Source organism: Sminthopsis crassicaudata, chromosome 2, assembly GCF_048593235.1.
Source record: "Sminthopsis crassicaudata isolate SCR6 chromosome 2, ASM4859323v1, whole genome shotgun sequence".
Lineage (NCBI taxonomy): Eukaryota > Metazoa > Chordata > Mammalia > Dasyuromorphia > Dasyuridae > Sminthopsis > Sminthopsis crassicaudata.
In genome coordinates this window covers 434331961-434356816 of record NC_133618.1, presented here as the reverse complement: position 1 = coordinate 434356816, position 24856 = coordinate 434331961, and the positions used below count along the sequence as shown (strand labels likewise).

The window sequence follows — 24856 nt, the reverse complement described above, 5'->3', positions numbered from 1 at the left end:
CATTTGTAATAGGAACATGGGGTCTCCCAGGGTTTTGTGAGGGGAGTGATTTCTGAACCTCACTGGGCTAAAGAAACGGGAGCTGTTATCACTTTTGACTAGAAAAGGTCCAGCTTCATCCACTCTGTGATCAGGAAGTCAGTGAGGGAGGATGAGGATCACCATCATCACAGCCAGCACCTCCTGGGCTGAGACGTCGGCCTGGAGGCTTTCTCCCCCTGCCCTCACCTTCCGTGACTCCAGGTATTCCATGCCCCGAGCCACTTGGTAGGCGCAAGAGACCAGGGCCTGGAAAGACAGCTGCTCCTCGGGGGTCCTGAGTGCATCCAAAGTGTAGTCAGGACTAGGTGGTCTTCTTGCCCGAAGATACTCCCGGAGGTTGCCTTTGGCAGCAAACTCTACGATCACGTACAAGGGCCCTGCGGTAGGAGCGGAGATCACAGATTGAGTTGGGTTCCTTGGAAGGCATCTAGTCCAAGCTCTTAGTTTGACAGATGGAGAAACTGAGGCGCCGGGAGGGCGGATGATCTGGCTCAGTCACGCAGTTAGTGAGTGGCCAGAGCGGAGCTCGCCCAGGACCTCTGAGTCCACATTCCACACCGCCTTATCACAGCCCACTGGGTTCTGTCTCCTCTCCCTGCACCTGCCCCCCGGTCCCACCTTCCTGGGTGCAGACACCCAGCAGATTGATGATATTCTTGTGACGGCCAATGAGCTTCATCATTTCCATCTCCGAGATCAGGTCTGCCAGGTCCTTGTCAGAGGCATTATCTGTAGCAGAGGACATGCAGGGAGGGAGGGAGGGGTCAGGGCAGCACAGAAGCAGAGAGGGTGAGTGCCTCTCCTTCAGGGCCCAGCTCTGAACCAGTTCTCCAGGAAGCCTTCCCTGATTCTCCTTCACACTTTCCTCCCCGGAAGAAGTGATTTCTTTTCCTTGATTCACAGGATATGAGGCTAGATAGGACTTTTCTCATAATATAAAACATGGGGATGTTCAGGGTCCCAAAGACCAACCTGATCATTCTATAGATGAAGAGAATGAGAGGAAGGGACTTGCTGAATTTCATACAGATATTAAGTGGCAGAGCTAGGATTTGAATCCACATCCAACACCAAACCCAGGGCTCCTTCTGCTGCCCCACAGCTGCCTTTCCCACTTGTACCTCTCACTTTCCTTCCCCTTATGCACTCCCAGTATCCACCTCCTCTCCTCCCACCCACCCTTCAAGGGCAGGATCTGAGCCACATCGAGCTGTGTACGTTTGGAATCCCTGCATCCAGAGGCCATTTAATACAAGTGTTTCATTGTTAGGGTGAGGAACAAGGGGCTGGGGATGTAGTGGAAGTCACAGAGGGTCACCCGTGAGACAGAGAAGATCCCGCGGCCATGCTCCTCACTCACCTTTCAACATTTTGATGGCCACTGTGGTGGCCCCATCTGGTTGCTGAGGGTCCATGCTATAGGCCTCTGCCCGCACCACCTGCCCAAAACAACCCTCACCAAGGGGCTTCCCTAGCAACAGCCTAGAAAGACAGACAGACCAAAGGACTTAGCTGGGGTCAAAGCTGGCCTTGCCCCCTTGCCCGCTTCCCTGTTCCGATCTATTCCCCTTCCAATTCAAGTCTGCGCAGATCTACCCATCAATCTCTAACCCTTTTCATTTTTCTTCTGCTTTCCCCTCCCCAGGAAAGTAGGGGGGAAAAGGGAGCCTGTATCTCAGCCCCAGGAGCAGGAGTGGGAGACAATGACCTTCATTTGGCCTGAGGCCTGGTTGGTGGCTGGGGGCCTACAGAGAGCTACAGGGAGAGATGGAACCCACCTGTCCCGGGGAAACTCCCACTTGACGTCAAGTGGCAGGTCCAACTCCACAAGGCCAGGAAGCATAGGGGTACAGCTGGAGGACAAGCGTCCACCCCGGACAAGGGAGGAACTCAGCTTCCCTGAGGAGCCTGACTCCAGGGAGAACTGTCAAAGTAGAGACCGGACCAGTGAGGGGGGAATGTACAGAAAGAAGACCAGGCCGATGAGAACATAAGGCTGGGGGGTCAGGAGGGTATGGGGGGCCCCAGGTCAGTAAGGGTGCAAGAGTGGGAAGGAGACCCAGAGCAGGGAGCACGTGGGGTGGGAGTGCAGTGCTAGTTTTGGGGGAGACTAAGTGGCACACAGGACTGAAAGAAGCCGGGAGGGCTCTGGGCCCCGTATCTCTGGGTGCACCCTCCCAGGGAGGGCTGAGTGGGGCCGCCCATGTACCTGTCTGATGAGGGGGAAGCGTGAGAGCTTCTGCACAGCGAGGGGCTGGCGGGCCGTCCGGCTAGACAGCATCTGCCCCCAGCACAGCCCAGCAATGATCACGATCACAATTACAGCCAACGAGCCCGATGTGTACATGATGACGTCTGTGACCTTAACTTCCGAGGCGGCAGCTTCCCAGGCCAGCCCCTCCTCTATCCCACATGGGTCGGCACACGGACATATGCAGCACATTAGTGTTTTAGGGAATGGGCCTTTGTCCCTGACATACACTCCCCCTTCTAACAATAAAACATGCACATCCAGGAAACTCACAAACTGAATTTTTATTCCTGTTCAATGGATTTTTAAAACAAAACAGCAGCAGAACATTGTCATGTGCTCAGTGGACTATCAGGGATGATTCGACATGGATTTCCAGTTCAAGAAAAGATATGCTTGTGTGTGTATATCCCAGGTCAGTTGCATCCATCCAAGGGCACACATATCTTCCTCCCACCATCCTCCCCAGCTCGTCCCCTCCCGGGAGATGGATCAGACTGGGATCTCTTAGGCCTGGAACCCTGCGCCACACCCCCTTCGTAGCACCCACCGCCAAGTCTTACCAGGCAGCACCGTGAGCCAGGCAGATTGGTAGGACAGGCCGATGGAGTTGCCAGCCAGGCAGGTGTATTCACCTGCGTCCTCCGCCGACACGTTACGCAAGTACAAGACTTCTACCTCTGAGCTGTTGATATCAGCGGTCTATAGGGAAAGGATGAGGGTGTCTGGCACAGGCCCAGACCAGAACGCTGACAGTGTCCCAAGCCAGACAGACCCCCACCCCCAAGACTGGCTGGGGCTCCAAAGAAAGGAGTTCACATTCTTAAGTGAGAGACAATATGCAAACATAAGAGATTCATGTTGTGTAATGCAAGGCAGTTTTGTGGGAGAGCAGTATCAGGGAGCCATCTGGGGAAAGTCTGCTTCGAAAGGAGGCCTTAGAGCGACTCCTCCGCAAGTCAGGAAGCAGAGGGGGTGCCTACCTTGAGTACCTGGACGAAGGGGAACCCATCAGCCCCAAAGCTGCTCCCATTGACCTCGATGTGCTTCAGCCACTGGATGTGGGGCTGGGCATCGCTATAGACTTTGCACAGCAGCTCGACGTCGCTGCCAACCACAGCTGTGGTGTTGGCAGGAAGGCCAGCCTGCAGGATGGGCCGGTGCGGGGAGCGCTCTGCAAGGTGGGCAGCAGTGTCAAAGATGGCCCCCGGCTCCACCCCCAGGCCAGTGAAGGCTCCCAAGGACACTGTTAGAGGTGGGAAGAACCTTAAAGGTGAACATCCCTTACCCCATCATTTTATAAAAGATTCTGAGACCTAGGGAAAGGTAGTGACTTACCAAAATTATATAGCTATGAAATATAGACTTAGGGGTTGAACTAGGTAGGGTCTTTTTCTTTAAAATTTTTTTTTCTTATTTTTTTTAGTCCCTGTTCAATGGATTTTTTAAAAATTATTTTTTAATTTAATAGAAAATAGACAGGAAAGAAAAATACAAGAAACAAAGCACAAAGCAGAACATTATCACGTGCCCAGCAGAATATCAGGGATAACTCAACATATAACAATGAATTTCCAGTTCAAGAAAAGATATGTAATAGTAAAAGAAATTATATTCTCTAGAACCTATCTTTTCTTTACTACCTTGTAAGTTGTTCTCTGCTGTGCACTTTTTTTACTTTGTTCTTTCCCCTTTTCATCCTCCCCCCTGCCAAGCAGGCTACAGTCAAGCAAGGTTATATTTAATAGATACGCATATGCATCCATATATTCACCCCCCCAGACATACACATATTCATATGCATCCACAGGCCTGTACACACATAATATATAAATTTACACACATACATAGAGCAACATGCACACATATCTATATCCAATGTTCCTTCTGCTCATGGTCTCCCTTCCCGCTTCCCTCCTACAGAGGGGACCAGCCTGTGGCATCTGCATCCCATCTTACCCCTCCCCAGCACCTCAGGTCATGGCTCACCCAGCACATCTAAGAGGTAGTTGTATCGGAGACTCCCCAAGGCATTCTCTACCACACAGGTGTAAGTTCCACGGTCTGAGGGCACCACACTTTCCATAACGAGACTCCAATGCTGATGTCTGAGCTGGGGGGAGAGTGAATAGCCCAAACACACCCCATCAGTGAGAAGACAGTAGACAGGAAGACTTATCCACATGTTTGCAAGAACATGTGTAAGTGCACATCCTTGCAAACAGACATGGCTACAGACATCTCCCCATCCCCACGCTCCTTTGGATAGAAGAGCAGAAACTGGCTGTGCAGACCCATAGCTGTTAGTCACATTCATACAAGGCCTCATCTAAACCCACACATGCACAGACACACACATCGCTAGGCTTTGTCAGTGGGAGGGCAAAAGTTACAAACTCTGGGCCCTCTGAATCTGCAGTCCTCCACATGGGGACACACAGAAATTTTGTTTTTATAGATATGTGCTCAGACAATAGCTCTAGCTATTGGCTACCTAGGCCCACATTGTGACCATTTCAAGGGGAAGATGGAAAATGCAGTAATATTTTCCACAGTCCTTACAAATACATACACTTACCTGCTCCACCCCCTGCCTCATGCAGGTAATCCCCTGTGTGTTGTCACACACAGGAGATCAAAGAGAGTGCACACACAGTCTCTAGGCTAAGACACATACACTCTGTTCTCAGAAGAACAGGGTTGGGCTGGGTGATCTGCTTAGGAAGGCTATTACTAGAGCTCTATAAGATATGAAGAACTCTAACAGGGAAGCAGGGGTGGATTTTGCCTTGCTCACAATTTTGCCAGCTGGGGACCACCAGAAATAGAGTATAGCAGCTAGAGTTGGGTCCTGAGTTTGGATTCCAGCTCTGCTATTTAGTAGCTATGTTATCTTGGATAAATAGCTTAATGTCTCTGGGCCTCATCTGTAAAAGGTAATGTTTGGCGCATGTAACATAACCCTCAGGGTGATTAGGAGGAAGCTTTATTATCATGAGACTTTCAAGAGATTTGATTTAGTTTGCATCCCATGTGACAAGGTCCCCAATGGCCTACCCATAAAGAGCAGCTGGGAGTAAATGTGGATAAGGGTGAGGACCAAGCCAAGATTTCCTACTCTGTCTCCCAGGTTCTCACCCGGATACCCCCAATTCGGTGCTCCCCATGGAAGTCCTCTCCATTCTTCAGCCAGCGAATGGTGGGCATGGGGTTGCCTGCGGCTGGGCACCGGAACTTGACTGTGTTGCCTGCTGGTACTGCATGAAGTTTCTTCTCCATGCGATGGGGATGTGTCCAGTAGGGGCCTAAGGGGAACAAAACCCAGGAAGGCTGGAGGACCATTGCAATGGAAAGGGATATTTCCATCTCCACTGGTCCAGAAATGTTGGAGTGGGAAAAGGACTTTGAAGCTCACATCTCATTTCACTTAAACCTGAAGAGGGATTCCCTTCATGTTTGAAGGTAGTGATATTGGAGACCTTACATAATCACTTTTAATGACAGAGAACTCCCTACTTAGAAGTAGCTCATTCTTTTGGGCAAGTTTGATTGTTAAGAAAGTTGTGTCTTAGAACATTTGGAAACTTGCCTCCTGCATCTCCATCCCACAGCCTTAGAGCTTCCCTTTGAGACTAAGGAGAATAAATCTAACTGTTCTTTAGCATGACAAGCTTTCAAATACTGAGGGGATCATTCCATCCTAAGCCTTCTAGTCTTAATATGCCTAAAATAGGAGATCTATGCATTGGGAAGGAACCTCAAAGTTCATCTAATCTCATCTGTTCCTAAGTAGGAATCCTCTGGACAACATTCTCAACAAATATTCATCCAGTCTTTCCTTGAAGAAATCCAATTATGGGGAGTTCTTCCTCTAGGGGCCATTCGTTCCATCTTTGGAGGGCTCATGTTATTATTAACAAATATTTCCCTATATGGCGAAAAAACCTGCTTCCCTCTAACTTCCTCATACAGGGTTCTTTCTACCCCTTGAAGCCAAACAGAATGCTTCTACTCCATCGCTTCCCCAAGGGAGTCTTTCAAGTTTCTTAAAGGCAGTTACCGAGTCCTTTCTTGTGAAGCTAGCCCTCCTTCTGAATGCCATTTTCTTTTGTTTGTCTCCCAGTCTAGAAGCCTCAGTTCAGCCTCAGGAATCCCTTTCCCGAGCCTGTTTCTAAGTTTGAGGAAAGTAGAGGAATGAGTTACTGACCTTGCTGTGGATAAATGTGTCCCTTGGGAAGGTCCCTGCCGTCACTGTCTTCGTCATCATCCCCTGAAGCCAGAGAATCTGTTAGCCAAAGAGATGTGATAATCTTGGGGCATGGACATCAAAGGCCCAGTTAAAGGTAAAATCCATGGAAAGGCCAGACCCAGAGTGCCTGGGTTTCCAGCCCCTGCGCTCCTCCCTTTTCTCCTACCTATGACAGAGATGGTAAGGTTGTACAGAATTTGGCCAGATCCTCTTGACAGACACAGGTAGAGGCCAGCATCCTCATGTACTAGAGTGGCGATTTCCAGACGGCCTCGCCAGGCTCGCACACGACCCGAAGGCGCTAGGCGACTACCTTCTTTATACCAATGGCCACCCCGATTGGCACGACCACAGCAGAGTCGTAGTGCCTGGCCCAGGGCCAGGGTCAGGTGTTGTTCCAGCTCTTCTGGGCCCAGGGCTTGGCAAGGCTCTGTGGGCAAACCACAAGGGGATAAGGAAGAGAGTTCAGGGCTGGATTTGAGCCATATCTTGTTTCTCATTCCCCGTGGCATTGTGGGAAAACCCAGTGAACCCTGGGGTCTCTAACTTTGGAGATTTATTATCTTAAGAGAATAAAATGAGCAGTTACATCCCTTCTTATATCCTTCCTTCCCTCTTTTTATTTCAGACTGCTTGGGAGAATACACCCCACCCTATTTTTTCCCCACACGCAAGCACATTTACTCCCAGACTCCCATCTGTGCTCTCCCCATATGGGCCTATCTCCCAGGACATTCTCCTGTACTCTTATCCTGGGATTCAATCTTCAACATCTTCTTAGGACTGAGAAGTTCTGATCCATTTACTCATTTAACATATCCAGGGCCCCTTTACTTCTGGGAATTAAAGTTATATACTCCACTGAATGAATTTATGAAATTCCTCAGTCTTGCCAGCAAAAGTTTCTATCTCCTCTACTCCTCTCTCTCCAAAGCCCTACTTTCCCATGCAGACTACCTTGCATCAGTCTCCTCCCCCAAGTAGAAACGCACACTTCTTTCATGCCTAAAGCCAAAGGTCTGTCCCAGGCTTGTCATGCAGGGTCTCATGCCAGCCCCAGCATGCATATCTGTCTGGGGGGCCCCACCACCTTGCAAGGCCCAGCCACTCCACCAACACAGAGCTGGAAACTTACAAAGGGCAGGGGAAAGCTGGTCTTCTCCCAGGCAGCACTGGGAGCTGGTGGCCTAGACCCACCTCTGGCTTCCCCAAAGGGCCAGCACCTATAATATGTCACAGGGGCTTTTGGTCCATTTCCCTCCTTGCTACCTAGAAGCTTATGGATGCAGAAAGTATCAGAACTGAAAGGGATCTTAGAATACAGTTTTTAGAGCATAGAATGTTGGAACTAAGAAGTTCCTTGGAACTTAAGAGTGCTAGAGCTGGAGAAAATTTCCGCACATAGTATTTTTTTTTTTTTTAAGGAAATCAGGGGTCACACAGCTAGTAAATATCTGAAGCTGGATTTGAACTCAGGCTCTCCTGGCTCCAGGGCTAGTTCTCTACCCATTGTGCAACCTAGTTGCTCCCAGAACTTCAGACAAAAGGTATCTTAGAATACCATACATAAAAGCTGCAAATTTTAAAAGAGAATATTAGAGCTAAGGGTCTTTAAAGGTCATTTAGTCTAACTTCCTCCATTTTAAAAAAAAATAGGCATAATTTTTATTTGAAAATATGAATCATTTTCATACAAAATATACATATTTCAAAAAATGAAACAGATGAAACATATAAGGACATGGCAAATGATTCATTACATAATGTGTAACAGTAGTACCCAGTTTTCTAAGTGTTAATTTTCTGGTTTCCATTTACTCACAAAAGATGAAAATACATGGAACTGAAAGAAATATTTTTCAAATAAAACACCCATCAACCTCTTCCTTTGACATAAAAAAATTAAGGGTCAGAGAGAAGGGAGTGACTTAGACAAAGTGTAAAGCGAATTAGTGGAACAGTTAGAACATGAATCTTGCATCTTGCTTCTGAACCGTAAGGTCTATGGCTCCCCCAAGAAAATCTCCCCTGGATCTACCCTCACTTTGACTTAATTCCTCCCAATTTATACTCTCTCCCTCCCCAAAAGCCTTACCCTGTTCCACTTCTTCAGAGGTAAAAGCATGAATGGCCAGAAATCCAGTTGCCATTACAAGAGCCCGCAACACTGCCGGCAGTAGCTGCATCTTCCAATCCTGAGTCCTCCCAGATGGAATTAGGGCCTCTAGCCAGAGCAGTCACTTTCCTGGAGAAACCTAAGGAAGGGGAAGTTGAACTTGAGTGGGGAAACCAGAGAGAATCTAGTCTTGGAACAAAAAGGAACCCAAAAGATATGGATGGGAGCTGATGATCCTGAAGATCTGAGACAAGGTTTTCTATTTCTCCTAAATATTCCCAAAGGATATTTAGTATAAGGCTAGTGAATAATAGGTACTCAATCAACAGATGACAGATGAAATCTAAAAGCTGGAACACCCTTAAGCCACAGAATCTGTGAGTTGGAGGGTCAATGAGTTCCACCACTTATCCAGTGCCCAAGGAGCACACCAGAATCTGTAATAGGCATGTCCTGCCTGGGTATGCATACTTCTAATGCTAGGGAGAGAGCTTACCCAGAGACAGCCAGGCCCACTCATAGGGAGTTCTGATTGTTTAAAATGTCCTTTCTACAGAACTAAAATCTGCCTCAAGGAATCCTGCTATTTGTGCCCATTGCTAATTAGTTAAGTCCACTGATCTACCAGGCAGACCAACTGTAATCTTTCTAATTCTGGCCCTTTCAAATTAAAGGAAGGCAATCATGCTTAATTTTTCTTTCAGCCAAGCATCTCTAGGTTCCTTCATGGGATCCTCCTATGAGATAGTTTTTGGTTCCTTCATCATCCTTGTCAACAAGTCCTCTAGTTTGTTAATACTTGTGAAATGATCTTCAGTGATGGTTTGCTCGGCGCAGAATACAGGAGGAATCATCCCCAGCCTCATTACTTCTAGGTAAACTGACTCTATTAATACAGCTTAAACTCTTTATCAGTTTCTTTGGTCTCTGTCACATTGTGAACTACAGAAATTGTGGTCTGGGCCTGGTACACACAGCATTCTTTGGTTCTTGTTCATCTTCCTTGAGAGACCCTTCCAGCCTCCCCGAAGATTCCCTATCCCTCTCAGCTGTGCACACTCCCAAGATGGATGCACCAGCCTGCCAGCCTGCCAGCCTGCCCTTGGGCTCTCCATACTGGCATCCCTGCTAAAAAAGAGTGAGAACATTGAATATTTGCTCCCTCTGTTGTCCTCAAGGCTTCCTGCAGAGCTATCCATGTCTTGCTGAGCAGATAGGGGTTGGAACCCTTTTCAGGGCCCCCAATATAACCTGACCCCAAGTCAAGGCTCATCAATCCTTCCTCCTGGAGAGCTGCTAAAGTAAAATCCCTTTCAGAAGAATCTGCATGCAAATTTACATACTCCCTTCAATACCACAGTATGAGTCCTACCTCCACCTTCACAGATCACAAAGCTCCTTCCCTCAGGAGAAGACTACCCGAACCGCTCTGGCCAATCATTTATTTGTTCATTCTAACAGGCCTTTATTAAGCATTTTTGTGCCAGATACCAAGCTAGGCAAAGTCCCAGATACAAAGAAAAAACAGAACAGTCCCAGCCCCATAGGAGCTTACATTTAAATAGGTCAAGGGACAAACAATGGGGTACATAGATAAGTAAATAAGCATACATACAAATTAATATGGGTGAGGCCCTAACAAAGATCTTAAAAAGTCAAAGAAATGCATCCTCTAGTGGCTACCCCAGGGGGATAAACTGGCTAGTTTTGGGACAACATACAGATTTTCCCAGTGTTTCAAAAGAACTTGGATTTTAAAGCCAGAAGACAGGTTCAAACCCTTTCTTTGCTACTTACAAAAGCCATGTGGCCTTTCTGGGCAAGTTTCTTCCCCTTAGTTTCCTCATCTATTGAAGGGGAGAGGTCTAGCAGGTGGCTTGGTGTTATTCCTGTAAAAATCCTAAGATGACAAAGAGAGGACTATGGATACTGAATGTGGATCACACATAGTATTTTCATCTTTTTGTGTGTTTGCTGTTTACTTGATTGTTTTTTCTTTCTCATTTTTCCCCATTTTGAGATGGTTTTTCTTATGCAGCATGATAAACATGAAAATATATTTAGAAAAACTGTACATGTTTAACCTATATAGGATTACTTGCTGTTTAGGGGAAGGAGAAAAATTTGGAACGCTAGGTTTGCAAGGGTGAATGTTGAAAACTATCTTTACATGTATTTTGAAAAGTAAAAAGTTAATATTTAAAAAAAGAATCCTAGGATCATCTCCCAAACGCAGACTGTGCTTTTGAGGGCCAGGGGCACCTCAATGCTCTGACGAGGCTTCAGAGATGCCATATTTGGACTCAGGTCTTCCTGACTCTAGGCATTCAGAGATGCTTTTGTGGAAAAGATATTTCCCAAGATTTAGAACTGGAAAGGATTTTAAAGACCATCTAGGACAACCCCTGCATTTAAAAAAAATGCATTTTTATTGACACTTTGTTATTATATTGCTTATGTTGTATCCCTCCACATCCCAGAAAGCTATATCAAATAGCAAAGAATTTTTTAAAAAAGGAAAAGGGAACTCCCCCCAACATACACACACACACCCAGCAAACTTGATCAATACATTTCCCCCCAAAATCTGGCAATTTATGTAATAATGTTTCCTACTAGTGACTGTCCCACCTTTGAAATGGCAGGGAGCCAGCTCCTTCATTTTAACAATGAGGAAACTGAGGCCCACAGAGAGGGAAGTTGACTTAAGAGTCACACCAACTGAATCAGAGATGAATTAAAAATCAGGCTTTTTGATTGTAAACTGAACTCTTTCCAGTATCACATAGTAGGACTTGATTTAATCATGAAATCTGCCTTTATAGGCCCTAGCTAACTGTACTTTCTGGCATAAAATGCCTGTCCCATTATAAAAAGTCACATTAAATAGAGGGGAAAAAAAAGCTCTAGCTTTCAGGTTTAAATGCAGTAAGATTCTTGCAGGCACCTGAATGTCTCATCACCAGTGGCTGCTCATCTTTCTTCCCCGTTAGTCTTAATTATCGTAGTACAGTAGGAAAAGTCTAGGACTTAAAGGTCAGAAGATGAAAGGTTCAAGTTTTACTTCTTTCCACTTGCTAGTTGTGTGATCCTACTCAAGTCATTTTGCTTGGACTTGACTCAAGTCACAGAGCTATTAATGCTTAATAAGTGTAGAGTGGTTTGATCTGCCACCTCTGACCATCATTTTGTTTTCCAGGAAAATGTTAGTCAGTCAACAAGCATTTTTAAGGAAGGAATTTGCCCAGAAGGCCACACACAGGTCTGGACTAAATTTCAAATATTTATATACGTATGTTGTTGTTGAGACTTGTACGACTCTTCGTGACCTCATGTGGGGTTTTCTTGGCAAAGGTACTGTTTTGCCATTTCCTTCTCCAGCTTATTTTACAAATGAGGAAACTGAGGCAAACATACTTGCCCAGGATCATACTGCTAGCTAATTAAATGTCTGAAGCCAAATTTGAACTCAGGTCTTCCTGACTCTAGGCTCAGTACTCTGTCCACTATATTACCTACCTGCCCCAGATGTATATATGTATATGTATGTGCACATATATGTATGCATGACATCTCATAGGGTTGTTATTAGGAACAAGAGATACAAAGCTTTGTAAAAACAAATTACTATTATGTTTGTGTTGTCCATCCTTTAGATTGTAAGCTTCTTGAAGGCAGGGAAAGTGACTTTTAAAAATTTTTATTATTAGATTATTTTTAAAGTATTGCACATGTTTAACCTATATTGGATTACTTGCTGTCTAGGAGAGGGTAGAGGTGGGGAGGAAGGAAGAAAAATATGGAACACAAGATTTTGCAAGAGGGCATGCATTTTGAAAAATAAAATCCCTTCTGACTTAAAAATTTTATCACCTATGATTTTCCCTGGCAGCACAGGGCTATGCACCTAATAAGTGCTTAGTAAATGTTTCTTAAATGTGTGACCCAGGAAAAATAACAACCTATCCTGTCCCAGATAACTCTGATACTCTAAGCTGCCCATTTGCCCTGTTTCTCCAGCTGTATGTTTCAGATGTTTCCACTGATATAAAGACTCTTGGTGAGGAAACTCTCTGCACTAGTGTAAATGGCAGTTTATAGTATCAGTATTTTAGTGTCTGACATAGTGAGATGTTAAATTGATTTGTCCGGCTACAATGTGTCAAAAAGAGATTTGAATGAATCAACAAGCATTTAAGTTCCCACTAAGTGCCAGGCATTGGAAAACCCCCCAAGACAGACTAACTGCCAGTACACCTTTTTAGTCACTATACTATGTTGCCACAACAATACAAAGACTGAGGGAGGGAAGGTTGTCCGGGTAAAGCGAGAGCCCTAGCAAGTATTTAGCTAGCCCCTTGGTGAGTAACTAGCATTAATTAAACACTTAATTATGTGGCAGCCACTGAAAAGCTGCTCTCCAGGAATTGTCTAATGAAAAAGAAAACATGCAAATAACTAGACAAGCGAGATATTTCTACACACATAAACCTAAACCTATATGTATACTTACATAACATGATACATTACGTACATAATAACTTGGAGATAAACAACAAAGACAATTTGTTCATTAAGGTGGTTTGGAGAACAATTCAGGGATTTTTTAGGAGATGAAGGAAGCTTAGGAGGCAGAGATGACGGAGACAATTTCAGGCATCCAGGACAGCCAGGAATCCAATGTGAGAGCCTCAGAGAATTAGTACAAGAGGCTCCTAGGACAAAATGCATAGTGTTATAAAATCCAAAAAACGGAGAGTCGGTTTACTTCGAGCTCCGGCAAAAAAGGGGAGGAAGAGGGATAAGGGAAAGGGACTGTAGGAAGACTTCCTGGAGCCTCTGCACTACTTTTGGAAAGATCAGAGTTTCACAAGTGGAGATGTTAAGGACATTTCAGGCAGAAGCAGTAACTGCAGGGGCAGGAGATTTTCAGAGAGGAACAAGAATAGTAGATCATTCTGGTGTCGGGGACTAAACGAGAGACTGGAACTCCCCCAAGATCTAGGCTGGCCTTGAAACTGGCCCATGAGGGGATCATGACTGCCCTCATCTTCATGGTGAAAGAACAAGCAGCATTGCCTCCCACTCAGTCAAGGTGTCTTCTGGGGCTCCAGCGAAGCAGGACAGTGGGAGTGGGGTAGGGTAGAGGAGCTGGGTACACTGAAGAAAGGACTCCCCCCCAGTCCTCCAGTCTTTGGGGGGGAGAGAGAGAGGGAAGAGGCTCTATGGCCAATAAGTATCAGCTCTAGTTTGCTCTTTGGACAGGGTGACAAAGGGCTTTGTGTGCTCTGGGTTCTGGTTACTGATTTACCCTTCTCACTGCCACCCCCCCCCCCCCCCCCCCCCCCGCTCGATCCCATCACCACCACGGCCACTAACCCAGCCCACTAGGGGCGCTCTGACCCAGGGCTCGGCACAATAATCAGGCCCCATCTCTGCTGTCCAGTGGCCCCGAATTTTTCCCACACCTGTTTCTCCCATGTAAATTTGGAACAGGAGTGGCCCCCATTTCCATGACTCTCCTGCACGCTTCGGGTCACCCTCGTTATTTCACGTTTCAGGAGCCCTTCGACTGGGCTCATCCCATAGGACATGTTGGTGCTCCCCGCCCCGCACTCGAGCCCTACTTCCCAAGTCTACTGTGCTAGAGTCTCCACACATCCCGAAGTTGTGTCCTAGTTCCCGCCGGCTTCGTCCTGTGAGTCACCTAAACTCTAGCTCCCCTGCCCCAACGGTCCTGGGCTAGCCTAGCCCAGCCCCTCACCTTTGTGGCTCTCCTCTGCGGTTGGTCCATCGGCTAGTCCTCCCCGGAGCCGCGTAGTGGGGTCCCCGGGGCGGTGACTCCCATCAGCTACGGGGAAGCAGGGCTGTCGCTCTTTGCCACGCTCAGCCTTCGGCTCCGGCTCAGCTGCACAGTCAGGGGCGGCCAGTGCAGGGGGCCAGGATCGCCACGCCCCGCTCCAAACCTCCAGGTCTCCTGGCTTAGGTTCTCTGGACGCTTGGTCCGGGTCACTGGGTCACTGCCCGATGCGATCCGCCCCCAAGCTGTGGAGCCAACAGCTGCCGGTAGGGAAACCCAGCTAAGGACTGGGGTGGGGTGGGGGGATGGGGAAAATCCCAGAGTGGACCCCTCCTCTGGCCTCCTTCCAGCCCCGCCCCGCCCCGCCCCGCCCCTCCCGCTTCAGTACTCCTACATCGTCCGCTCCTTTTCACCCCTTCTCTCCACTTTTCATCCCCGACCCTTCTCTAAACCCTTCCCCTCTGGGTAGGGCAGGCATGACACTAAATAGCTCTGCCACCTGGGGCAAGCCATTTTTCTCCCGTTGGGTCTGTTTTCTGGAGGGGGGGGGGTTGGGCAAACTTTTTTGGTAGCTCTGGAGCGCTACGGGTTTTGAATTTAGGCTTAGACTGGGTTGTTGGAATGAGAGAGTTAATGAAGCAGGGCGGGGTTCAGCAGGTGGACTTTTGGGGTAGGATAATCAGCGGAGTTCTCGGCCCGGATGTAGTGCAGCCTCATAGGTCGGATACTGGTAGGGGGAGGGGAATCCTCCTCTTTTAATAGGTCTCTGCTAGCCCAAAGCTTCCAAAGATACCCTTTTTTATTTTATTAATTTTATAATTATAAAATTCTTTTGAAAGTATATGTGCATGAGTAATTTTTTTAATAACATTATCCCTTGTATTTATTTTTCCAAATTTTCCCCTCCCTCCCTCTACTCCCTCCCCTAGATGACAGGCAATCTCATACATTTTACATGTGTTACAGTATAACCTAGATACAATATATGTGTGTAAATCCAATTTTCTTGTTGCACGTTAAGAATTGGATTCCGAAGGTATAAGTAACCTGGGTAGATAGATAGTAGTGCTAACAGTTTACATTCACTTCCCAGTGTTCCTTCTCTGGGTGTAGTTGTTTCTGTCCATCATTGATCAGCTAGCTGGAAGTGAGTTGGATCTTCTTTATGTTGAAGATACCCACTTCCATCAGAATTCCACTTCATACAGCATTGTTGTTGAAGTGTATAGTGATCTTCTGGTTCTGCTCATTTCACTCAGCATCAGTTCATGCAAGTCTCTCCAAACCTTTCTGAATTCATCCTGCTGGTCATTTCTTACAGAGCAATAATATTCCATAGCTATATTTAGTATAATAATATTCCGTAGGTATATTTCATATACCATAATTTACCCAACCATTCTCCATTGATGGGCATCCGTTCATCTTCCAGTTTTTAGCCACTACGAAAATAGCTGCCACAAACATTTTGGCACATATAGGTCTCTTTCCGCTCTTTAGTATTTCTTTGGGATATAAGCCCAGTAGTAGTACTACTGGATCAAAGGGTATGCACAGTTTGATAATTTTTTGGGCATAGTTCCAAATTGCTCTCCAAAATGGCTGGATTCTTTCACAACTCAACCAACAATGTATCAGTGTCCCAGTTTTCCCACATCCCTTCCCACATTCATCATTATTTGTTCCTGTCATCTTAGCCAATCTGACAGGTGTGTAGTGATATCTCAGAGTTGTCTTAATTTGCATTTCTCTGATCAGTAGTGATTTGGAACACTCTTTCATGTGAGTGGATATGGTTTCAATTTCTTCCTTTGATCATTTATCAATTGGAGAATGGTTTGATTTCTTATAAGTTAGGGTCAGTTCTCTATATATTTTAGAAATGAGACCTTTATCAGAACCTTTAACTGTAAAAATATTTTCCCAATTTGTTACTGCCCTTCTAATCTTGTTTGCATTAGTATTGTTTGTACAGAAACTTTTTAGTTTGATGTAATCAAAATCTTCTATTTTGTGATCAATAATGACCTCTAGTTCTCCTCTGGTCATAAATTCCTTCCTCCTCCACAAATCTGAGAGGTAGACTATCCTCTGTTCCTCTAATCTATTTATGGTCTCATTCTTTATGCCTAAATGGACCCATTTTGATCTTAAGATACCCCTTTTTAATAGGAGTAGCCTTCTTAGTCAAGGTCACTCCATTATTTTCTTCTCCAAATAAAAGTTTACCATCTGATCTCACTCCCCTGCATTCTAATGCAACTAGGAGCTAATAAGATCTCTGGTACACTAATTTAAAATTCAGCAAACATTTATTAGTCGTCCATTGTACCTCCTGAATTAGATTTAGGGAGATGGGTTTAGATAAGTGTCAGTCAGATTGCAGCCTCCATCACCAAATCTTTCCAGAGCATTTACTGTAGGACCTTGAGAAGAACACAGAGAGGGCAAGACAAACTTCCAGTCCAGTGAAATTAAGAATGGGAAGTTGCTTGAGGGAGAAGGGATGGAGGATACAAGAATCAGCATTCTACAGTGTCAGAGATGAAAGGTTTCTGAGAGAGCATTTGCCCTTACAGATGAGAAATTTGATGCCCAGAGAGGTGGACTGATGCAACCAAAGCAAATGAGTAGCTATGCAAGTATAAAGATATTGGGAAAACCAATCAATCAACCCAACTCCCCCAAGTGAGTGGTGCTTGAAGTTCTCAAACATTCTGGTCTCAGGATTTTTTTTTACTCTTAAGAATTATTAAGGATCCTTCAAAGAGCTTTTGTTTATGTGGGTTATCTTTATTAGTATTTACCATGTTAGAACTTAAAATGTTTTAGTATTATTATGAAAATATTTTTTAACCTTGTGGATACTCTGAAAGGGTCCCAAGTCATTTTGAGAACCACTAGTTAATGGTTATGCTTTGGGGATCACTGTCTATATTGATGAGAAACCCCACTGTTTACCCAGAGAGAGTATTCTATATTACAATAATCCTTTGGGGAGAATAGTAGCACTTTCACTTCTGCAAAGTACTTTCTTGAAGGACATTTGTGAGATAGATACAGTAGTTTTTATTACAAAGAAGAAAATGGGCTTGGAGAAATAGGTACAACTTAAAGTCTACATCAAGCATTTATTGAACTTTTTAAGTGCCAGACATTGTGCTAAACAATGGAAATACAAAGAAAGGCAAAAGACAGTTCTTGCTCTCTAGCTGTTCACAGTCTAGAGAAGAAGCCCTCATGTATATATTTATTGTGCCTCTTTGTGACCTCATTTGGGGTTTTCTTGGCAAAGATATTGGAGTGATTTGCCTTTTCCTTCTCCAGTTCATTTTACCGATGAGGAAACTGAGGCAAACAGGATTAAGTGACTTGCTCAGAGTCACATAGCTAATAATTGAGGCTACAACTCAGGTCTTGTTAATTCCAGACCTGGAGTTCTATCCACTAGGTCAACTAGCTGCCTCATAAGTACTTTGCACAATTATGTACAAACAAGAAAAGTTCTAGACAAATTGGAGAAAATTAATAGGGGGAAGTGCTAGCATTAAGGGGATCCAGAAAGGCTTCCTATAGGAGGTGGGAGCTGAAACTTGAAGAAGCCAAAAGGTAGAGAAATAGGGGAGAGACTTACTGTGGTCACATAGCTAGGAAGTGTTACTATAGGTTTAAAGTCAGGTTTTTCCTGATTCCAAGGTCATTGCTATTTCAACTGCATTATACTCTCCCATTCATTTCTCAATGCCTTCCCTCTCTCTTTTCCACCTGCGCTTTTGTAGAAGCTACCAATCTGAAAGTAGAACAAAGAATCTGACTTCCTAGATTCTACCTTGGGCTTAACTGCTGCCTGTCTTAGTTTCCTCACCTGTAAAAATGAGGATAACAATAGCATCTACCTCTCAGGGTTGTAAGTATAAATTAGTATTTGTAAGGCATTTTTTAAGCCATAAAATGTTATATAAATGTTAGCTTATATAATTTCTGTCCTGGAGAAGGAAAAGTGGGCAGATGGCTCAGGCTTTGCAGCTGAAGACAGCTGTCCTGAGACTCCACTCTGTCTCTTGAGCCTTTCTCTTGCACTCTGACCCCAGGTCAAAGGCCAGACAGCTGCTGTTCAGGTCTTTGCATGGGCAGGAGGTTAGGATGCTGAGGGGTCAACACAGTCTGTTCCTGTCCCATCCCCTTGCTTCACTCCAGTTCTAACAAGACCTTGGGTATCACTGTTTAGGCCCCTGGGGTGCTATTAGGGGCACAGGGATGGGAGAGGGGGAAAGAGAATAGAGAACAAAGGGACCCTGAGAAAGCTGTAGGGTATATGAGGAATTTTAGGGAGGTAGAGACCAGAGGGGCAGACCCAAGGAGAATGTGAAGCTGGTATGTAAGGACAGTTGGAAGATTTGTGGAGTTCATAGCAGGGCATGGACTCCTGTAGCACTGTTAGACCAAAATCCTAAAGGGAATCCTTGGAGTTGTTTAACCCTATCAGCTCCTCCAATAATTGTTACAATTCAATCAGTACTTCCTCTTCAGTTCTCTTATGGCTAATAGGTCCTTCTAGTTCGCCTCTTGCTCTGCTATTACTATTAATCTGATTCATCCAGGTCCAACCATCCAGGTTTTTACAATAACTTTATCCCTGTTCACCTCAGCTTTACTCTTATTTCTACTAGGCCATTTGGAAATTTATTTGTCCTAAACAAATTATACTTCATCCTACACTTTTTTCTTCACTCATGTGGTCTCTTCACAGGAACTAAAACCAAGTTTTTGCCTGAGGAATCCATATCTCTACCTACCTTTTCTAATGTGGATTCTTTTTTTTTCTGCCATTTCCCCAGATCTGAAGATGGAGATGATGTACCCTTTGCTCCCTGCCACTTCCAGATCCCTGCTCTGCCACCAACACTCAACAAACTCTTCTGAGTTTATGAGGGTTGAAATTCCAAAAAGGTATGCTTGAATCAGACAACTTAAAGTGCTTACAGTAAAAAAACTTTCCTTAAGAACAGAGAAGCTAAACACCTTAATGACTTTCAGAAATTGATAGGAGATATCCAAAGGATGCGTCCAGTATTAGGCTTGACTACCTATCAAATGCAACCATTATAATGACATTTTAAGGAAAGACAATGCTTTAAACTTGCCACACCAGCTTACAAAAGAAGCTCAAGAGGCTTTGAGAGAAGTTGAACTGGCTTTATCCAATGTGGTTAAGTCACTCAAAAACTCTTGGAAATATCAGTTTTTGCTACAAAAGAGGCACCCATAGGAGTCCTTCATCAAGGAGACTGTGATAGAATGGGTGAACCTTCCAGCACAACCAGGACAAAGCCTTACTCCATACCCAGTGCTTGTGGCTACAATTTTATTAAAGGCCATTAAGCGAGCAGTACAATTATCTGGGATAAGACTTGACAAGATATACACCTTTTATATTAATGAACAAGTTAATGTGTGCTGTGAAACCATCCCAGAGTGGCAAATTTTATTAGCCATGGCTCCAAAGTTTACACACGGGTCTCCATTAAAGATAACCATACTATTACATAATTGACAATGTATTCTTGAAGAAAAGGTTTCTAAAATTCCTCTTAAAGGACCAACTATCTTTATAGATGCATCCACACATAATATTTGCGCTGTATATTCTTGTGACTTAACTATAAAGAGAGTAGTTAGAACTCTTTTTCAGTCCACTCAGCAGAATGATTATGCAATTATGCTAGCTCTTATTTATTATCTAGGAGATATAAATATAATATCTGATTTGGCCTATTTAGTAGTGTGGTACAAAGAACTGCCACAACCCAAATAAAATTTGTAACTTCTAATATATATCAGCTCTTTAAAGAACTTCAAGAGCAAGTGAGAAAGCATCCAGGTAAGATTTATATCTTGCATGTCCAGTTTCATAGTGGACTTCCAGGTCCTATATTTGATGGTAATTCAAAGGCAATAGCCTTCTAACTATGTTGGCCAATACTCCTTTATTTATCATCAGGCTGCTTGAACTTTACGTTTGCAATTTGGGATAACAAAAGAGGAAGCTAAGAGTATAGTAAAAGCCTGTATAGCTTGCCTTTCTCCTACACTCCCTTCCAATGAAATTTGGCAAATGGATGTGACCCCTTTATAAATCTTTGGGTTGTCTGGCTTTTATCCATGTTATAGTGGACAACTTTTCAGGATTCACTTTTGCAATACCAGCAGCAAAAGAGACAGCCCGAGTGGTCACTGACTTCCTTATACAAACATTTGTAATTATGGGTGTGCCACAAGAAATAAAAACAGATAATGGACCTGCATATACTTCTAAACATTTTGCACACTTTTGTGCACAGTGTAAGATTTTACACACCACTAGCAGACCCTTTAATCCTCAAGGACAGGCTATAGTAGAGAGGAGAAACAGAGACATTAAGACACTCCTCCAAAAACAAAAGAAAGGGGGAGCCACAGGTAACCCTAGAGAACTTCTAAATTTAGCTCTTTATACAATGAACTAACTTCTTGATTTTTTGACAAAGATGCACTAGCTCCAGCAGACAGGTTTTATAACCCACTGGAAAGGCAGTGTGAGCAGCTTCACTATCTTTAAATAATTGCCAGGTGACATGGAGAGATCCAGAAAGTGGTGAATGGAAGGGGCCAGATAGGTTAACTGCTTGGGGGAAAAGGTTTGCTTGTATCTCTTACAGATGGAGAAAGAATCAGATGGGTGCCAACAAGCTGTATTCACCTTGTCCATTGGAGAGAGATGAAGAAGACCCTTGAAATGAAGAAGATCCAAGATAGATCAGGAGGTTCCATCACTGATTGTGCCCACCACTAAAAGAGCATGGCAGTTATGGCAACTGACTCATGGATGTGATGTTCTGTATCTCTAAATTGTAGTCATTCTCTTGGGGGCAGGTTTCTTGGGGAGCTTCTGGAGGCAGCCTTCCTTTCAGTTCAGTTCAATAATCCCAAAATGCAGCCAGGAGTTAAAGTCCAGATCCTTTATTTTGTCTTTCAAAGTCCTGAATCTTTTCCTGGGCCTGGTTAGCTTTCTTAGAGGCCTATCTCTCTCTTTGGTTCCCCAAGAGCTCTTGTTAGAATATCTCCAGCCAGCTTCAGTCCCTTGTCCTCCCAATGTCTCCAGCCACCATGAAGGTAGATATGGGAATGAATCTGCCTCTGCCTCCAAGAGTGTGGGATTGTAGGTTTCTGCCTTGTGAATCTCCTGGAAGTCAATCCTAGTTCAGAATCTCCCAAAGTCCTCCAAAGTCACCTGAAGTTCTCCTGGGAAATCCTCTCCTTGACTGAATCCTGGCTCTCTAAATCCTCCCAGAGAGTGGGCTTGTGGGAGCTCCTTAAAAGTATGCTCTCTTAAAGGTATGAATCTCATGGAATTCTAGTAAATACATTACTGAACTAGAGAATTGTTAAGTACCATGCTAAATTAGATAATTATATCCATTCCAGTGACTTAGTAACTTGTACGAATCCTAACATCTCCCCCTTTCTTTTGATTTAGAATATAGGGTAGTCATTATCTTGAAACAGATATACATAAATCCATCAATATGGCAGGTATTTTACATAATTACATAAACACATAGCAATATAACACAGGCTAGAAGTTAAGTAACAAATAACATGATAAAATAATCATAAATTGAGAATTTATATATGTCCATAAGTCCTAGAAATAGTCCAAAAGGAATCCATTGTCCATTAGTTCATGTGCCAGGAATCTAATAATTCCTGCAAGCTTTGAAGTCCTGCAACAGTCTCATCAACAATTTTTCATCTCAAGGAAACTAATGATCCCTGCTGGTTTCAAGTCCTTTAACAGTCTTATCTTGTGTTAGGGAATCCAATGATTCCTGCAGATTTTGTTCTTAGGTCTTCTCTTTTGTTTTGAAGTTTTTCTCTTTTTCTGTCTCTCTCTGATGGACAAGGCGAATACGACTAGTTGGCACCCATCTGATTCCTTCTCCATCTGAAGGAATACAAGCAAACCCTCTCTCCAAAGCAGTTAACCTATTTGGTCCCTTCCACTCACCACTTTCTGGGTCTCTCTACATCATCTGGCAATTACATTGGAGCTGTGTGCACTGGACACTTCCCTGTTGGTTTAAAAGGCCTGTATTCTCCCCAAGTGTAATCCCTTTCTGCTATCTGATTGCTTTTTGACTGACTGATCAGATAATCCCTTTCTGCCATGTTATTGCTTTTCTGCTGGTTGATCACATCAGAGTCCTAACCTTCTAAAGGTTCCCTGGGTGTAACCTCAGCTGCCATCATGCCCCACCTATCTTTTGATTGAGGTCTTGGAGCTGGGTCCCATCTCTCATTTCCCCTGGGTTAATCTACATTCTGAGGCCCAGTGGAAGCCTTTGTGGCATTTTGGGCATGGGGTTTTAGATCTTCTCTCAGCTTGTCTTCCCACTCTATCTCCATATCTACACTGAGCTCTTAGATGTCCAACTTTTCCACATTGAAATCATTGACAAGTTTCTCTAGAAGTCCTTTGCCAGGAGGGCCCTGTCTTTCCATGTTCATCATAGTCTGAGTATAATAAGCATTTGTGCTCACTGTAGCACAGCGTCTAATGATCTCCTCTAAAGGAGCATCTTTGTGTAGTCCCCATATAATTCTTTTGCAAGCTTCATTGGCATTCTTCATAGCCAGATGTCTGGTCATTATTTCTGTAGCCTGCATTCTCTCCAATAATTCTTGTGACAGCAGTCTGCAAACATCCCACAAAATCTGCAAAAGGATCATTGGGACCTTGCTCTATTTTGTGAAGACTTCCCCTCGATTTTTCTGTCCAGGGAGGAAACCCCAAGCTTTTATTGTAGCCTTAGAAATTTGCTCATACACTGTTATAGGATAATTAATCTGTTCTGAATTCTCTCCATACTGACCTTCTCCAGCTAATTGGTCAAAGGTGAATTGCACATTAACTCCTGTTTGCCTATCGCATCTGACTTGAATCATACATAATTCATGATACTCTGAAAGCCACAAGTTTTGTCCAGGTTCTAAACATGTTCTTGCTATGGATTTCCAATCACTCGGGGTTAGGATTTCATAAGAAAAACTATCTGGTAACATTTTAACATAAGAGGATGTAGCTCCATAAAGAGTGTAACCTTTTTTCAAATCCTTAATTTTATCCAAATAAAAAGGAGTGTATCTTCTCTTTTTTTGACCTGAAGAGTCAAGTTCTTCAATCACAGGGTATGCATCTATAAAATCACTTATATCCTCACCTTCATTTTTTGCCTTAACTAATGCTTTTTCTAATCTTGTCATAGGCTGCTTAACAGGTGATTCTGTTTGTGTCACTGCCTCTTCCCCTCCTCCTTCTCCACCCATGAAGGGTTGAGGGAGGTACATCAGGAGATTGGAAATGATCTAATTTCTCCTGCTGTGAATTCTTATCTGATTTTTCATCCTTTTCACCTAATTTAGTTGACTCCTCCCCCTCCTGTTCTTTCTTCCTTTTCTTTAGTCTAACACTTTTTAAAGCCACTTGGATTAAATTGTATGTATGAAATGTATCTTTGGAAATTGAGTTTGGATTTGAATTGTAGTATTCACCTACTTGCTCTCCTACTAATTCCCACTCGTCTAGATCCAATTCTTTTTCCATAGAAAAACAAGGACATATGAACTGCACAGTTTTTAAAAGTCCAGTGATCTCCTCCAGAATTATAATCAATCCTTGGCTTTTCATAACCCTGACAATGCTCTCTAAACATTTTCCTTGAAGAGAAACAGAAGGCTGTTTTCTAAAAATTTGCCCCATTTCGCTGAAATTCTACTTTAGCTCTTTAATAAAGTTTCTTTGTTTTACTCACCCTAATTTCTGGGTCAGAGAGACTTTTCCCCTGGATCAGGATCAGAGGCTTTTCCACTGAAATCAGGATCCTGACTGTCCCACATTTGGGCACCAAAATGTAGTGTTCTGTTTCTCTAAATTGTAGTCGTTCTCTTAGGGGCAGGGTTCTAGGGGAGCTTCTGGAGGCAGCCTTCCTTTCAGTTCAGTTCAATAATCCCAAGATGCAGCCAGGAATTAAAGTCTGGATCTTTTATTTTGTCTTTCAAAGTCCTGAATCTTTTCCTGGGCCTGGTTAGCTTTCTTAGAAGCCTATCTCTCTTTGGTTCCCCAAGAGCTCTTGTTAGAATATCTCTAGCTACCTTCAGCCCCTTGTCCTCCCAATGTCTCCAGCCACCATGAAGGTAGATATGGGAATGAATCTGCCTCTGCCTCCAAGAGTGTGGGATTGTGGGTTTCTGCCTTGTGAATCTCCTGGAAGTCAATCCTAGTTCTGAATCTCCCAAAGTCCTCCAAAGTCCCCTGAAGTTCTCCTGGGAAATCCTCTCCTTGACTGAATCCTGGCTCTC

General features: G+C 44.1%; 2 protein-coding genes across 3 annotated transcripts in view; one reads left to right on the top strand and one right to left on the bottom strand.

The window, feature by feature from the left end:
* The window catches only part of FGFR4 (fibroblast growth factor receptor 4), an 18909-nt gene extending 4336 nt beyond the window's left edge, over nt 1-14573 (bottom strand). Inside the window, exons 1-13 of one of the 2 annotated variants that reach the window (XM_074292215.1) lie at nt 14423-14573; nt 8638-8797; nt 6709-6972; nt 6501-6578; nt 5432-5598; nt 4283-4406; nt 3277-3467; nt 2857-2995; nt 2252-2445; nt 1821-1966; nt 1403-1524; nt 661-771; nt 229-419 (exon numbers count right to left, since the gene is read on the bottom strand). In XM_074292215.1, the coding sequence (XP_074148316.1) occupies nt 229-419; nt 661-771; nt 1403-1524; nt 1821-1966; nt 2252-2445; nt 2857-2995; nt 3277-3467; nt 4283-4406; nt 5432-5598; nt 6501-6578; nt 6709-6972; nt 8638-8728 (1818 nt within the window). In that variant the 5' untranslated portion in view covers nt 8729-8797; nt 14423-14573. The remainder of the gene's footprint in view (nt 1-228; nt 420-660; nt 772-1402; nt 1525-1820; nt 1967-2251; nt 2446-2856; nt 2996-3276; nt 3468-4282; nt 4407-5431; nt 5599-6500; nt 6579-6708; nt 6973-8637; nt 8798-14422) is intronic. The other variant, XM_074292216.1, reaches the window with a different exon arrangement.
* On the top strand, nt 13695-24856 carry LOC141552886 (uncharacterized). Its single transcript, XM_074284810.1, has 5 exons — nt 13695-13795; nt 14155-14356; nt 14460-14724; nt 19297-19408; nt 21157-24856. Exons 1-5 carry the CDS (start codon nt 13695-13697, stop codon nt 21230-21232), a joined length of 756 nt encoding a protein of 251 aa, XP_074140911.1. The 3' UTR covers nt 21233-24856.